At 38.7% G+C, this 17,747-nt stretch overlaps 1 protein-coding gene across 13 annotated transcripts in view; it reads left to right on the top strand.

Moving 5' to 3' along the window:
- The window catches only part of LOC136852684 (latrophilin Cirl-like), a 1,484,851-nt gene that overhangs the window by 1,441,023 nt on the left and 26,081 nt on the right, over positions 1–17,747 (top strand). For 9 of the 13 annotated variants that reach the window (XM_067127658.1, XM_067127633.1, XM_067127599.1 and 6 more), the window contains 2 exons: positions 12,129–12,318; positions 16,559–16,665. In XM_067127658.1, the coding sequence (XP_066983759.1) occupies positions 12,129–12,318; positions 16,559–16,665 (297 nt within the window). The remainder of the gene's footprint in view (positions 1–12,128; positions 12,319–16,558; positions 16,666–17,747) is intronic. The other 4 variants (XM_067127649.1, XM_067127626.1, XM_067127646.1 and 1 more) reach the window with 1 other exon arrangement.

Here is a 17,747-nt window from a genome sequence, read left to right as displayed (position 1 = left end):
TAGATATTGTAAAGAGATTTGTTTTAATAAGGGTTTACACAAGTTTTAAATAAGGAGAGCCTGTTTTTCTCCATACCTGTTCGTTCAGGCGGTTTGCTTTTGCTGTATCGTTCTTGATTATTAGTACCAGAAGTCTTGATTTGTACTTCACGTTATTCATTTGATTGTATTGTTGCTTTCTGTTGTAATCGCTGCTGCTATATTTAGAAGCAACTTTGAAATCAGTGTTGACGTGGTTTTTACACAGGCAAAAACTGCGACGACGGCATTACAGATACTGCTACTTGCAAGACAAGCCTAGGCCGTCAAAGGATTGTGTATCCCTTTCTACCATCATCTGAGGACACCCTTTGGGAAAACGATGTAATGCTCTTTTATTGGCGCACAGTAGAAGGTGGAAGGCCCTCAAGTTTAGACCGCGTCTTACTCCCTTTGCAGCCTACGGTAAATGGCAGGTGCCTGATGCAAACTTTGCTTTTACGTTCTTCATTTTGCTCTTCGTTTCTCGTCTTCTGCCCTTGGGTCTTCATTTCTTGCCATTTGGTGCCAGATGTACAAGTGTGTGCGTGACTATTTTTACTGTCAAACTTTAGAATTTTATCCACGGTTACAACCATTCATCGTTCTTTCAAGGAGTAAGCTCGTCGCTCTTCGCGTTTAGAGCCAAGGCCGTTGGTCTTGCACAAACAAAAAAGATGAAACATGAGATTAGTGGGGAAATGAACATTAGTCAATCTGAGGTGTGTAATGTAACAATGCTATGAATTCCAAACATTCTTCAAGATGATTTTGCACGTCGGCGGATTGCTGTGAAAGAAAATACTGTCAAAAGGATTTTACCAAAACATGAATTGCCCCTTAATTGTATATCAGTTCTTGTATTTTATCCTTGTGTTTACAGCCTTTACGATTTCATGATTTCCAATGTATAATTACCCATTAATTTAGTCCTTGGTATCTTATGGTACCCCTGGCCTTTAATGTCTTAAGGGTGGGGGAAGAGGGCCTAATGGCTAACCGCCTGATTGACTTAGGTGCAGCTATACCGTTGTTGTCCAATAGTGGGTTTGGCGTTGAATAATTGACTCGAGAAAGGGCCTTGATATGGTCCATTAGCTCATTGAAGCGGTGTAGTGTTCAGGTAAGTTCGCCTGTATTCTCGCGTGGGAAGCCGGTTATTAAAGTGGGATTCGTGATTTTAGTAGTTTGGGACTTGGCTTTGGCACGCCAATTTTGCCTCGATGGTTATGATTAAATTCAGGGGTATGAACATGTTAGGATGGTCAGATGTTAGAATATTTATTCCAAGCATCACCATTCCTGTGATGATTTTTAGCTCTCTCTCTCTCTCTCTCTCTCTCTCTCTCTCTCTCTCTCTCTCTCTCTCTCTCTCTCTCACACCCCTGATGTTTACGTGATCGTCGCCTTCATCCGCTCCAAGGCCGAGTACGTCATCTGGAAAGATCGCCCATTATTCAGGGGTTAATCTGATGCTCATCATCATCATCATTGCCGAGTAGCTCAATAACTCCCAGACATTATCCATTTTGATGAATTGCCTTATGGTTGATGTCATCAACGAAGAGTCTTGTATCATTACTAATAGTAATGCATGTTATCAACTCGGGCCCCTTTCAGAACCTCGCGACAGGCATCGATGGTAATGACTTGGATGATAATGGTGTCTTAGGGGTTTGATAAGGTGTTATTCGAGAATTACAGAAGCCATGTGAAGGCCGTGATGTGATTCCGTTACGTCCCAAGAATTGTCACCGTGCCATCGAGGCAGCGTAAATGTTTAATGACAAGACTGAGTTACTGTCATCCAACTAAAAAGGTGTGTGGGGGTCGGGGTGGGGGCGTTGTGTGTGTTTGGGATGTATAGAGCTAAAAGAGGGGAGGACTGTAGGAAAGGGTTAGAATCTCTTTGAGGTCAGAAATGAAAAGAGAAAGGTTTTCGAACTTCCGGAAGAACTGATCTATATGTTGATACAGTGACTTCGAAAGTCGATTGTAAAGTTGAGTACACAGCGCAAACTCCACAAGCTCTTTCCCCCCCGTGAATAACAGAAATTCTGCTGCGAGGCCAACCAGGAAGCGGGAAGGGGGAGGGTGTAGGAGGAGAGTGAGGGAGGCGAAGGGAAGAAAAGAGGTCAGGCCAGAGCCACCGCATTACACCGTCTTCTAAGAGTCAATTACGCCTCCCCGCAAATATGCGGTTGTTCGAAAAAAGTGCATTGTTTAGGTCCAGACAATTGTGCGTGCTGGTGTTGTGCATTCATTGTCTCCCTCATTTTTCTTCTTCCCTTCTTTAGATACATGCCTTCGAGCAGAATTAGACCGTCCAGAATTCAGTTGTGGAAGAAAGCTGTGATACTCTTTCATAGCTCTTCACCACATCTGGAAGTCAAATGCAGACAATAAGGGAAAGTCAGCATAACTCCTATTTGAAGATATTTCCATACTACTGTGCATTTCCGTGCCGTGTCTAATTGATTTTCGTCGATAAAATCTTACCAAAGCATCGGATATGGATCGTATTTTGGAAATAGCTATTTGAAGCCACAGCCTAATTGGCAAAATTGTGCAGTGATGTCTAATGTTGATAAATAAGGCACTTATCAGAGTAAATCTAAGAAACTTAAAGGGAAACTTGGCTAAATCTAGCAGGCTCGTAGATAGAGGCTAGTAAAACGTCATTACCGAAGGCCCTCCCACTCATTGATACTGTGGTACGACGTACTTTACTTGACACCTCGCCCATAGTCTTTATGAATGAAGACTCAGATGTTGGTGGTAGTAGTAGTATAGCATATGGAATTCTTATATTGTTTCACACACTCAAGCACCTACCCTGCATACTCTCTCTCTCTCTCTCTCTCTCTGTCCCATCTTTTTTGATGAGTCGTGTCTCTTAAGTAGAGTACAATAAGAGAATGTGCATCAAATGAGAATATTAATTGTGTAATACAATTCCATGGCGCAATTCACGTTTCCTCTAACTCAAATATGCACCAAGTCTTACTGTAACACTCTCTGTGAAAACAACCGTTGTTACCCTGGAGTTTCTGCTGCTTCATATTGTCTCCTCAAAAGTTCCGGTTCACGTGTACCTGCTTAGTCCTGCTAAATGAATGTAACATAACGCAAGTGTTCTAACCTTAACTTCCTTAACGCGTGATCAATCCCGTAATAAATCCACAGTGCTTGGTAAAGCACACTACCCCCCCTTCATTATTTGTGCCCCTCTGTTTCAGTTTTGTTGTTTATATAAGCTAGATTCGTTTACTTAGCACTGACACTAATGTTTGATGTAGGGTTGTTTAGTGGTTATCAGTGAGTCTCTATATTCCCGGTTTTTGGAGTTACTCATTATTCTTTCAATTTTCAGTTATTGTGATTATGTATTTCATTTAATCATAACTACATTGTAGTGCGGAATGAAATTCTTAACTCATAGTCCAAGCGCGTGGGCTATGCCCTAAATTTTATAATCCGGAAATATGAAATAAAAAAACAATTATTGTAATATAAAATTATGTAAAAGGATATGCTGTTGTTTGTTTAAGATTAAGCCAGCCTTGTGTGAAGCAGGGTCTTGCACTTTGAGCAGACCATAAGTGAAGAATTTTCGATGGGAATAGAGAAAATATAATTTCGATAATTATCGCATATCCTACTCAAGGTATTGCTTATTGTACAAGATGGTCAAATATTTCTGTTTCTACAATCATTAACATACTACTGGGAACCCTGCTATTACGTTTGATGTCAGTTTACGTCAAAACTATCCTCTCTTTGGTGCTTACTAAATTTAGCTAAGTTTCCCTTTAAATTTCTTTGATTTCCTCTGATAAGTGCCTTAATTATCCACATTGGACATCACTGCATATTTTTGCCAGTTAGGCTGTGGCCTCAAATAGCTTTTTCCAAAATACGGTCCATATCCGATTCTTCGGTAAGATTTTATCGACGAAAATCTATTAGACACGACCCTGAAATGCACAGTAGTATAGAGAGTTCTACTGAAACAAAATGATTCGGCAGTATTTTCTCTTGACAAACCTCTCTGGCGTGACTGTCAAGTGGTAGAGCTTGCGCCATGGATGCAGTTGCAGATTCCGTCGTACATTCAGTGGTTATGGTGAATGGTAGTATCAAGGGCCTTTATGTTTTTTTTTTTTTTAGTTAACCGGTGTATGTTATGTTTCTCGTTAAACCAATGAATTAATATCATTATTATTTTTATTGTTGTGTCTCTGTAAAATAAATTTAAAGTTTTGTGTACTGGTTCGGCTTACTGGAAACTTGGTTACTTTTTACCCTCTTGTTTTCCCTTGTACTAAAAAGTTTTCCCGATACGAACATTTTTCCCCCCATATTGAAATGTATCCCATGTAGGGAAAGGTTTTCCGTACTCGCATTGGATTTTCTGACACGGTGGATTTTCCTGCCACGAGTAAACTGCCCGAAAATCTATTTTTTATTGACGAGACAGGCAAGCATCCCATGCTGACCGTCGGTGATTGTTATTATTCTGGTTTAAAAGAAATTTTTTTATAACAATGTGCAAGAGAGACTTGCACGTCTGTGCGCACGCGCAAAATAGTAAATTTACTTGTCTTAACCCCAGGTGGTGGAGATAACAGACTTGCATGGCGTTCTAAGTAAAATTTTTCTTTTTTGTTTCCACACACACACACACACACACACACACACACACACACACACACACACACACACACACACACACACACACACGTAATGCATAGTGGTTAGGTAAACTGTCTATCTCTGTGTCAAAACCAAGAGCAAAGCTTCGAATCCTGGCCTGGTCAGATTCATTTATGTATAATTCCCTCCTGGTGTAAGTGATTCCCAAGTTAAAGTGAACTCGATATGAAGGAGTATTTATGCTTTAATAACTGAGTATAAAACATTCATGTGTAAATTGATGACAAGCCTAATTAGTAAATGCGTAATATATATACCAACATTAAACTACAAATATCGTTTAATATCCAATTCTTTCTACTTTGGGAATAACACCGAAGGGGAATTATAATTCATAAATGATTTGGTGCCCGGAAGATTCGAACGCCCGACATTACCTATCAACGACTTTTAGTCGACTTCGCTAACCATTCGGCTGTCAAGAAAGGTGTGAGGTGAAATCGTCTCTGCCGTACATATCCCCACGAGAGCGTTTATCACATGTCATTGGACGGGTTGGTATCGTTCTCGGCTGGCAGTCTGCTGGGCCCGCGTTCAAATCTCCGACCTACCAATGAAGAATTAGAGAAATTTATTTCTGGTGATAGAAATTCATTTCTCGTTATAATGTGGTTCGGATTCCACAAGAAGCTGTAGGTCCCGTTGCTAGGTAACCAATTGGTTCTTAGCCACGTAAAATAAATCTAATCCTTCGGGCCAGCCCTAGGAGAGCTGTTAATCAGCTCAGTGGTCTGGATAAACTAAGGTATACTTAACTTATATATATATATATATATATATATATATATATATATATATATATATATATATATATTATATATATATATTATATATATATATATATATATATATATATATATATATAGTTTATATACACACACATATATACTGTATATACATACACATACCTACATACATATACATACAACAATATTGACCTATAAAAATCTCCCCCTCCCCGCCTTCCCGCCTCACAAGTTCACAACTTCACCTTTGCCCCATGTGTGTGTTCATTACGATTGACCCCGAGAGAGTGACCTCTCGCGGGCTGAAAATACCAGCCAGGTAAAACGTTACTGTTTGGCATGTTTTTTTTTTCCTTTAGAGTTGATTGCTCCTGTCAATGCTGGGAAGGGTCGTGAGAGCAAAGAAAGCTTCGTTTGTGTAACGGAAGAGGATTTTTTTGTTCTTTTGTTACGGAGGGACTTGGAACTGGGTTGGTTTGCAAGTTCGTATTTTTTTTATTCCATTCATGAGGTCATTTGTTCTTAGGGGAAAAAAATGCTTTCGGTTGCCTCTCTCTCTCTCTCTCTCTCTCTCTCTCTCTCTCTCTCTCTCTCTCTCTCTCTCTCTCTCTCAACCCATCCACCAATATTTTATATATATATATATATATATATATATATATATATATATATATATATATATATATATATATATATATATATATTAAAGAACTTTACATATTCACTCCCTTGCGTCTCATTTATGGCGTCCTTTCATTAACATTCCAGATTGAAAGGCAGGTAAAAAAAAAAATGACATCCATTGCTTGAAGAGAGAGAGAGAGAGAGAGAGAGAGAGAGAGAGAGAGAGAGAGAGAGAGAGAGAGACGTTTACTTCCTCTTCGAGAAATTTTTCACACTGGCTTCATTAACCTATGTTATCCCCTTTGTATACAAGACTTCATTAGCGTCAAAGAACTTCCTTGAGTACTTCGGAAGAAAGAAAGAAAGAAAGAAACATCGTGATTGCTTTCAAGAGCAAAGGAAAGATTCGATGCAAGAAATAATTAAAAATGGCGGTTATTTGCCGCGTATCATTTAGTAACTCACTGTAAAATACCAAAATATACAGTTAGGTTACTACTGCATTGCAACCTTTCAGTTGTCCAAGTTTTGCTTTCTTGGCGCTCAGATTTATAATCATGATTTGACGGAAATTTGATATGCATGAATCCGGTTTATCTATAGTATTTTGATGTCTGATTAAAATTCCCTTGACATCGTTCTCTATCGAATTAGAGGACTTTCTAAAAGAGCATTTTTTCTACGGTTACATCTTACAGTTGTCTGAATTCAGGCAACAATGCCTGATCATCTGTCTGCGGTTGTTCTCCAATATCGCCGCGTGTTATTTGCATCGAAGGCGATTTCACTCAAAGGTAAAGCCATTTCACGGAGTCGTTTTACCTTTCGACGGGTCTTTTCACACAGGAGAGAACTGTTGCGAACCGCTTCTCTCCCGCACATCCTCGGTTTATCACTTACAATCACCCCCCTTGAACTCATTCACAGCAGTGGTCGCTCTTCTCTTGCATTCTGGTCCTGGTAGGCGGCAAGTGCGTATGTATGTGTGTGTGTGCGTTTGTGTCTGTGTTTATGTGAAGACTCATCCGTTTTATGCGTTAACAATTGGTTCACTCTGGAGGACCGTGTTTTTATGGGAGCTGAAGTTCATAAAGCTATATATACTCCCCAGGCCTTAAGTACAAATTGCATCATTTTTCCATTCTTTCTTTTTTCTTCTTCTTCTTCGAAATCCGAGAGGGCGTCCCGACGCGCGAGACGGGCTCCTGAATGAAAGCAGTGTTCCACCTCTTTTAAGGTAAGTGCTGGTGTTGGCTGTGGAGCCCCTGGCTGGAGCTTTTGGGAAGCCAGTTTGCCCCGCATGCACACTTTGATATCGTCTGTATATCTTCCGTTAGAGGTAACTGATAGCCGGCGAACCCGACGTCCCCCGCCGGGCGGAGGGGCATTTCCATCGCTTCTCATGCCCAGAGATGCTGCTGCTGTTGATATGCTGATACTGGTGCCCTCCTCACCCTGCTGTTCCCCCTCTCCCGAATCGCTCCTCATAAGAGTACGTGGGCAGAGAAAGAGAGAACGAGAAAGAAAAAATGGAGAAAAATGGGAGATAGCCATTTGATTGACCGGCGCTGTTGGGGGTCCGCAGCGGGGGTTGAGAGGTACTCCACGGAAGGCGTTCAATGTGTCAGAATGCTTTGCTTCTTTAGCGGATGATGAGAATAATGATGGCAAGGATGATGATACTGATGACGAGTAGGACCTTTAGCATTGCTGCCGTTGCTCTTGCTTTCGTATCGCTACAACAGCCGTCGCAGCAACAGCAACGTTTTGTGAAGGAGTTCCTCAGTCACTTGATCACCATACCTCAATGTCAGCATGTTTGCGTGCTACTTATAGTGGGGACGGCGGTAGTTTGGCATAACATCAATCAGTGTTATGTGCTCTTGTACAGACTAGCAAGAGCTCTCTCTCTCTCTCTCTCTCTCTCTCTCTCTCTCTCTCTCTCTCTCTCTCTCTCTCTCTCTCTCTCTCTCTCGGTGCTGTTTCTTATTCCATAGTTGTGCTCCAGACCAAAGGTCCGGAACACGCCGGTTTTGCTGCGATTTTTCGGGTGCCGATGTTAATGGTCAGACCTCTGAATTAAAACTATTGTTTTATTCGTTGTATTATTCAAGAGATAAAGTACTGTCGGTGTATATGCCCATTTGTTTGTTAGTTATTGGATTTCACGATTTATGGGTTGCGGTAGTTTGGATCTTATATACAATAATCCCCTCTCTCTCTCAACCTGCCAATTCAGGCATATTTATACCAAATATACAAGACAACATTAACGAGTGCGTTTTAATATTAAATATGGAAATACACCTTAGAAGAATACGTACAAGTATGAATGGTATTAGATAATAACAACACAGTGTTTAAGTAGTATGTTTGCAAGGATGCGTGTTTCGTCTAGAGAGAGAGAGAGAGAGAGACGTTAGCTCCATTAGCATAACAATGGTGGAGCTGCGTGTAGAGATGCTGATGCGAGGGCAATAAATTATCTGGGTTTATTCTCAGATCCCCTCTCTTCTTGCTTGTCAATCACTGACTTGACCACTCGTCCTTCCTTGCTACAAGCACTAAATAGCGCTCGATGGTGTCATCTAAACTCCGACATTACGCAATCATATGATTATTGCCTTTGGTATCAAAATATAACGGTCGTGCTCTCTCTCTCACACACACACACACACACACACACACACACACACACACACACACACACACACACACACACACTTCCACCTTTCATAAAACCTCCACCCTTGAAATTCGGGCTCCTTTCTCACGAGCATCGTAATGTACGAGAAATTTAATTGATTTATTCCTCAGATTTCCGTGTTTTCTGTTGGTATTTCCGTTGCATTTTACTTAACAGTCACAGTTAATGAAAGCGCATTCCCGTGTTTGCAGATTTTTGTTTCATTCTTCGAAGGGCGTCCGTTTTCCTTTGCATGACTTGAAGTTTCTCTGGTTGCCTTTGCATCCGATTCCGTTTCTTCACATTCACTTCCTTTTTCTATTTTGCCACCATAATTAGTTTTGTTATTGTTATCATAAATTCGGCTAATTGTACGGACACGTTTAAATTTTCTTGTTTATATTTTAAACTGGTAGTGAAGAGCCGAACAAGGTTTGGTTAGATCTGAAGTATTTGTTCAACACCTTCCACGTTTCTGAATTGCTCAGCGTAATGGAATCCTTCTGTCTCTCATTTTTGTTTATACTTGACGGTAGAAACACGGGTGAAGTTATGTAACAGATGAGAATTATTTTTTATTAACTCACTTTTTTCTATTGAAGTTCAGTTAATTATCGTTGACTGTATATATTCATAATAGCAAATCTGTAAAATTTAAATCTTTTTTTTTTTATTGTAATGACAAATTTCCATGAAATTCCTTACCATAAGTAAATGAGCATATTCATATAATTTGTGTGTGTGTATATATATAATATATGGTGTATAGGCTATATACATGTATATATACATATATATTTATATATATATATAAGAAAATGTCGAAATAATTTTAGCACGTTGCTCTCTCTCTCTCTCTCTCTCTCTCTCTCTCTCTCTCTCTCTCTCTCTCTCTCTCTCTCTCTCTCTCTCTCTCTCTCTCAAATGAATGCCACCTGCTCTTATCGCTTTGGCGAATGAGATTAACTTATTGTGTGCATTAAAGTGGTTGTTTCAAAGGATTCTACATTATCGCCTTAGCTGGCATGGTCACGTTCTTGAGAGAGAGAGAGAGAGAGAGAGAGAGAGAGAGAGAGAGAGAGAGAGAGAGAGAGAGAGAGAGAGAGAGAGAGCGCCAGCCATTAACTTCGAATGCCATTGGCATGCCTTGTTAAGTGCCTGTCTTAAAACAATATTGATTACCGAGTTCATTTTAACCTCTATTGTACCCACGGATGTGCCGTGTTCAATTTGTACCTATTGGTTTTTCCCTTGGCCATATATTGATTTTTAACTTCTTTAATTTGGGTTTCATCTTATGGAATCTGAATGGCATTTAACGATAACCGTCGTCATTATTTGCCCATGATATATTATTACTCACGCATTTCGATACCTATTCTCGGCTAACACGCCTTTTCCTACCTCCTCCTTCCCACCAGTGGTGTTCGTTCATTCCTTCACCGTCCCCTCGCCTCTCCCTACCTGCCTATTTACCCCCTCCCTCCCCTCCCTCCCCTCCTCCCCCTCCCTCCCCTCCCCTACCGACCCTTTCTACTGGCAGTAGCAGCGGTGCCTCATCGCTTCCCCAGTCGCTCTAATTCAGAAGCGTCTTTGATTTTCGATATTCCGGTCTTGGGTTGAAATTGAGTCTGGCCTGTAGGTGGGATTGGTTGGCGTTGCTGTGTTGACACTGGTTGGCTTTGAAGGACTCGCCGAGAGAGAGAGAGAGAGAGAGAGAGAGAGGGTTATGGAGTAGGAAGCGGAGGAAGTCAGGAGAGGCGAGATCCTTTTGATGTTGCGGGCAATCTGTGGTTATCCCTTAGGATGGCGGGGGTAGCTGACCAAGTCAAGCTTCAGGGTAATTGAGCTAATGGCTGTGACCCCCTTCCCCCCCCTCCCTTTGCTCTCCCCCCTTTGTCGTCCTTCTCCTTCCTCCTTCTATCTTCTTAGATTGCTACCAATTCAGCTGTTGTGGGAAGGACAGTTGGGGGTGGGTTGGGGGAGTCCCTGTCCACATTCTGACCTGTTTCCCATATATATTGTGTTTGTATGCGGTACTCTCTCTCTCTCTCTCTCTCTCTCTCTCTCTCTCTCTCTCTCTCTCTCTCTTCCTGCTGATAATGTTAATATTAACTTGAAAGTTAATTTGGCCGTAATAATTTACTATGATTGCGTTGTAGTAAGGTGGGTTCTTACAGATTTTTTATTCTGTGGTTTTCCCACACTTTTTAGATATTGTGCCATAGATTAATTCCATGTAACATTGTCATAGTGCATCACTCGCAGTACGTTTTTTCTCTTCTTTGCGTAAACCTTCGTTTATTGTCATATATATATATATATATATATATATATATATATATATATATATATATATATATATATATATATATATATATATATATATATATATATATATATATATCACCCATCTTTTGCACATATGCTCACTACTTTATATATCCATGTGCGTTCATCTATGTGTTAACTTTTTTTTGCGTATGTGGGAAAGAATTATTATTTTTCCTGGCATGTATCAGTAAAGTCATATTTTACTTATGACCACCTGTTTCATGTTGAAGCAGTAAATTTTCTGAAGATTATTTGCTTTTGCAGGATAAACAGAAAATGAAACGTACTTCTCCTCCAAAATGATTATTGATATTTCATGCAATTGATGGATTTTGTATTTTTGAAGAAATGTTTATCATTGATCTTTGTCATTCCCTGTTATCATATTTCATTCTGTGTCCACTCTACACCATTTGAAAAATTCCATATTCATTCACTGTTAAGAAGCCTGTTGCATTATAAGATATTTCTCAAATTTATAATGCATGATTGTAGTGTCAGGTCAAAATGCTATGCAATTGGTTATGGTGTCATGGTTTGAATATAACAAATGAATTATTTACCATTTGAATAAAATTATATATATATATATATATATATATATATATATATATATATATATATATATATATATATATATATATATATATATATATATGGACAAATCTAGTTGCTTAGTTCACTTCCAGATTACCCATAGTTCAACATCATGCGGCAATAATGTTGAAATGTCATTAAATCACCTTGGTGGTTGTTTATATTCTCAAGGTTGTTCACCGCACCGATTTTTGGAAGTGAATCATTTGACCAAGACCGTTTATATTTCATCATTTTTTGTTTAGGAATCCTCAAATCAACATCAGGGCCATTGATATTTTAACATTAGCGATTCATTGCACTTCAGAAATGCCTGGCTAAGCTGATTGGTGTCCGAATAAATGAACTTGCAAACCACTTGACCGTGTTTATCCACATTCTAACTTCCATTTCTTTATCTCTTTCAGCCGAGAGCTACCGCACTGCGTACGCCTGCGAGGGGACGATTTTGTCCATAGAGTGTGAACCTGGTCAGGTGATCAACGTCATCAGGGCGAATTATGGGCGTTTCTCCATCACCATCTGCAACGCCCACGGGAACACCGAGTGGTCGGTCAATTGCCAAAGTCCGAGAACCCACAGAGTCCTCGCTGAAAAGTAAGATACTCTTACGGAAATGTACTTCTGCATATTAGTTAAGAAGAGAACACGTTTTTCATTTGATTTTTACCTATTAACATCTTTGATAAGTAGATTATAATTTGATTTTTTAAAAATTAAAATGGTGTTACGTATGAATATAAAACTGATAAGTTGTTGCATAGATAAGGAATTATATTAGAACCTTTATTTTAATTGCTTATATAAGGTTTCTATGAACTGCTCACGGTATACTGCACACATATATACCATTGGAGTTTTCTCATTGCTACGTATCTGGTTATTTGCTGTCGCCAAATAAGATGAGGAATTTTCTCAGTAATTCTGATTAGGGGTTTGACATGTAGTCATAGTACATTAAAAAAAGCATCATTATTATTACGTAGCTCTTTGAATGTCAACTTCTTTATCGTTGTGTACATCAACTTCTAAAAGGTTTGCTTGTGTGTAGGCAACACAGCGATTGTAGAAATGATGATCATCATGATGTTGTATGAGGAAAATTCAAAGAAAATGTATTGGAAATTCTTGTGTCTTTTCTCTTCATGTTGTGCTTGCTTACAGAAATACGGTAGATTTCTGATGTCCCAAATTTAGGACAATTTGCCAGTAGTGTTTTCATGAGAGAGAGAGAGAGAGAGAGAGAGAGAGAGAGAGAGAGAGAGAGAGAGAGAGAGAGAGAGAGAGAGAGCTTGTTAGTTGTTTACACTCATGGCATCGCACCTATGGGCTTATTGACACAGAGAGAGGGAATTCTATATTTGTATTTGTAACTTCGGGCTGTACGTTCTGCATGAAGATGTACCTGTGCACATACAGAACATAAATGAACGGTCGTGTCTTTGCATATACACATGTGGGAAGTAACATACATATACACATATGAGAAGCAGTACTGAAGAGCACACATACATACATATACACATACGGGAATGGTCGTGGGTATTGGCTGGAAAGTAAGAACGTGTGGCGTTGGGGTCGGAGGAGACAGAAGTCGTATCAGGTGGTCCTGGGTCCTTGTTATGTGTCTCCTGGGTGTCCTCATTGAATTTAACCACCTCAGCTCAAACCTGCCCCATCACTTGAATTGCTTTCGCTTTTTCTTGTCGAGCCTCTAGATAGCATTCGAGTGAGGGGCTCTGCTTGCACGAAGGCAAAACTATTATTTTTTTTGGGTGGGGGAAGGTGGAGGGTGACCAGGAAAGAGGGAATATATTGATGGGATCAAGGGAGTCTTTAGTTGCAATAGGCGAGCTCAGTAAGGACCTCTCTCTCTCTCTCTCTCTCTCTCTCTCTCTCTCTCTCTCTCTCTCTCTCTCTCCATCCACAGATTTTTTTCATCTTTCGGGTTGGAAGGATCCATACATCTTTATAGTTTATGTCAGTGTCTTAATGAGGGTTGTTCAATCATTTCAAATCATCATGTATATTTTATTCATCTCATGATATATTTAATTTCGTTTTCTGTAGTTTTCGGCCTTCCCTTAACCAAGACTGGGGAAGAGAGGTCATTCGAAAATGTATTTCATGATAAGCTGACATTTCCGTTAGAGAAACAATAATAAGTGATGAGGGTAGACACAGGGACTTCTGTGGAGGGCGGGGAGGGCAGAGTGGGTCATGAATAGTAATGCAGTACTCTCATGGGACCTCGCTCTCTCTCTCTCTTTTTAATGCCCCTGTAGGAGGGGTTCTCATAGCCTTATATTCATAAATTTCTTTACATATATTGCCCTGATTTCAATTCCATTATAGTTATTATAGTAACTCTCACTCCAGCAGTGCTAGGAGAGACGAAAGACTGATGAACAAATTTTATCACCCTATGATTTACCTGTGAGAATAATCCTCTCTCTCTCTCTTTCTCTCTGTCTCTGTCTCTCTCTCTTTCTCTGCAAGTAACCTTAATGAGATTTCCCTCTCAGCAACATCATCATCCTCTTCTGTCATTCATGGTGTTACCTCTGTTTGTATGTTTGTTTATGCTGTCAAGGGCGTCATTAAGAAATGGTGTTTTCTGATTTAGGTATAGATTACGTTTGCTTATTTGCGTTACCAAGTTGTGCTTGACAGACACAGTAAGGAAGTTATTGTTTTAGCAAGTTTCATAAGAAATTATAGTTTGGTATTTATTCCCTAATGTTATTTGAACAATTTTCTTCCCTGTAAACTTTCGTATTTTTCTCTTAGTACGTTTTGTTGCAGTTTAGCGACAGTTTTCGAAGCGTTTTTGGCTTAGTTTGCTGTTCTCTTTGTTAGCCTGTGTCTGCCAAGATGTTTTAAAAACCTTCATCAGATTAGTTATTTTGCTTAACTGTTCTCACGTGATCTTTGATCTTTACAAGTATACACACACATACATACATACAGACATGCATACTGTACATACATGTATACATACAAGAGTCACTCCCCAAATACATACATACATATACATACATACATACAGACAGACATACATACTGTACATACTTGCATACAAGAGTCACTCCCCATACTCTCTCTATTTCCTTCTTTCTCATTTAGTTGATTGTTTAGATAAATGAGATTTAAGTGATAAAATTACTCTACTGACAGTAGATTTTCATTGTGTGCAGTATACTTTTCTAATAATTTAAGAAAATGAAGAGCATGTATTTACTGATATTGATTTTATTCAAACTTCTGATATTATATATATATATATATATATATATATATATATATATATATATATATATATATACTGTATATATAATTATATATATATATAAAATAATATATATATCGCCACAAGGGTCAATCCATATCAAGTATAATTCCCCTTGGGTTTAATATATTCCCAAAGTACAGTGAATTAAATATTAAGAGATATTTGTGGCTTTACATTTGTGGATATAAAAAAAAAGTCACGCTCAAACAAGTGACAAAACCACTATATATATATATATATATATATATATATATATATATATATATATATATATATATATATATATATATATATATATATATATATATATATATATATATATATATATATATATATATATATATATATATATATATATAAATGGATGTATGTGTGTGTAATGTAAATGCATTGAGCAATTTCAACCAAACTTGATTTATGTATATATATATATATATATATATATATATATATATATATATATATATATATATATGAATTACCATCTCGGAAAGAACACTGTAGGGGTAAGACATCACTGGCATCAAAGGGGTTGTGGGAAGGGGTGAAATGTAAAAATTATAAAAACTACAGATATCAGTGTCTAATCCATAGTTTTCAAGGCTGCTGAGATGAATAGTGACAATCCCAATGCCCTTCAAGTCCAAATTTAGCCCCAATAGGGAGGGGGCGTTGGGAAGAGGGTGACATGTAGATATAACTGAAATGAGAGATATTAGTGTCTAATCCATAGTTTTCAAGGTCGCTGGGATGAATAGAGACACTCCCGATGCCCTTCAAGTCGAAGTTCAGCCCCAATAGGAATGGGGGTGAGAAGTGGTGAAATATAAAATGTCAAAAATACTGGCCAATGTAACTGAAGCAACTATCTTAACAGGAATGGGAGCCAGTGAGAGGGAGAGAGAGAAATTATTGGTTGTCATTCAGAGATTTCCCGGGTAGCGATATAATATATATATAGTGGTTTTGTCACTTAACGAACGTGACTTTTTTTATATCCACAAATATAAAGCCACAAATCTCTCTTTGGGAATAAATTAAACCTAAAGGGAATTATAATTGATATGACCTGAGTCTTTGGCTTAGGTACCGTGTCAGGTGGTCGACTTGACCCTTGTGGCGTAATACATGTTAGAAAACTAAACCTTTCTGAAAAGAATGAAGGTATTGTAATTAAGCAACTGTTAGTAGTATAACTCTGAGTAGATAAATTTTGTGTTCATTTTAATGTTAAACTGCTTTTTCTTTATCTTGAAGTGATTTTATATTTGTAAAATTTGATTAGTTATTAGAATTATAGTTGTAATTATTGTTGTCATTGACATTTGCTAGTCATTTTATTTTCCTTAGGTATTGTAAACTAAGTATTACATTTCTTTAACTATTATTATTATTATTATCATTATTCCTTAGAATGCATTGTTTCTGTTGTACGAGTTCTTAATTACTTTATAAGTTGGATGAATCCACACACCGTGCTTTAGGAGTAAACATGAGTTATGTAGTGTGTGTATTAAACGATCATATGTGTGGATATGATAACAGATGCAGCGGAGAAGCCACCTGTAACATGTCAGTCAACAGCGAACTCTTCGGGGATCCATGTCCGCGCACCCACAAGTACATAGAGGTCCACTACACCTGCAGGACAGGTAACAAGAAAGGACCTCCATGAGGGGGGGTCATGGAAATGCCCCTAATCAGCTCCCTTTATTATTTGCAGCTGGTTATGCCTTACTTAACTGTGTATATTCATAGGTCTACTAACACAACTCACGGTGGCGGTGTGGTGATGGTTTTCTTCTTTAGCTATAATGTAGTGAGCTTTGTTTATTTCCTTTTTTTTTTTACAGGCAAGCGAGGCCTATGGAAGCCTTTTATTGGCTCACATTTTTTTGTTCATTGCAGCTGATAATGCCAAATTTTGTGTGGTTGTGTGTGTTTGACTTTGGATTTCTGTCTATTAACACAACTCGTGGTGGCGGTGTGGCGATTTTTATCCTTAGTTGGCAATACTGTAGTAGTAGCTTCGTTTCATTTCCTTTCATTATCCTTGGCAATCATTACCCCAGATGGTGGTGCTATTGCTGCTGCTGCTGCCGCTACCATTGTATATTAGCTTCATATTCACCGAAAATCTTATTTTATGGGCTTTATTTTCGTGGCGGTGGTTTCTTCAATGGCTGGCTAGCGAGTTGTCCAGCGTTTAATTTCATTTTTACTTACTTTACTTTGAAAGATTCAAACGATGTCATCGCTTCAGTATTTCCCATTTTATGACAAATTCTGGGATTCGTGAGATTTGTTTCTTTCTTTTTTCGCCATGGGAAGGGGGCGGGGGATGGCTGAGAGGCGAAGGAAGAGATTTAGAGAGAGGCCAGGCCATCAAGTGTCAATGAATGTGTTCATTGTGGGGTGTCTGTTTATCAAATAGTGTTTATTTCCGTCCTATCTTTAAGGGATATAAGTTAGAATACCTGAACATATGGATCTTTTCATGAGTACGGCAAAGCTAATGAGAAAGGCATTTTTATTTTGTTTCTACATTTAAATATTCAGCAAGCAGTAAAAAGGTGGAGTCTCAAATCCTTGCCTCCCTCCCTCGTTCCTCCTCCTCCTCCTCCTCCTCCTCCTCCGTTCCAAGAGATAAATTTTGGCTGCCGAGAATTGCATGATTGTGATAGAACCAGACACCTTTCTGGAGATAAGATCCCGAACAGAGAAGTTATGTACC

This window comes from Macrobrachium rosenbergii, chromosome 3, assembly GCF_040412425.1.
Source record: "Macrobrachium rosenbergii isolate ZJJX-2024 chromosome 3, ASM4041242v1, whole genome shotgun sequence".
NCBI classification, from domain to species: domain Eukaryota; kingdom Metazoa; phylum Arthropoda; class Malacostraca; order Decapoda; family Palaemonidae; genus Macrobrachium; species Macrobrachium rosenbergii.
This window is presented reverse-complemented; position numbering and strand designations above follow the sequence as displayed.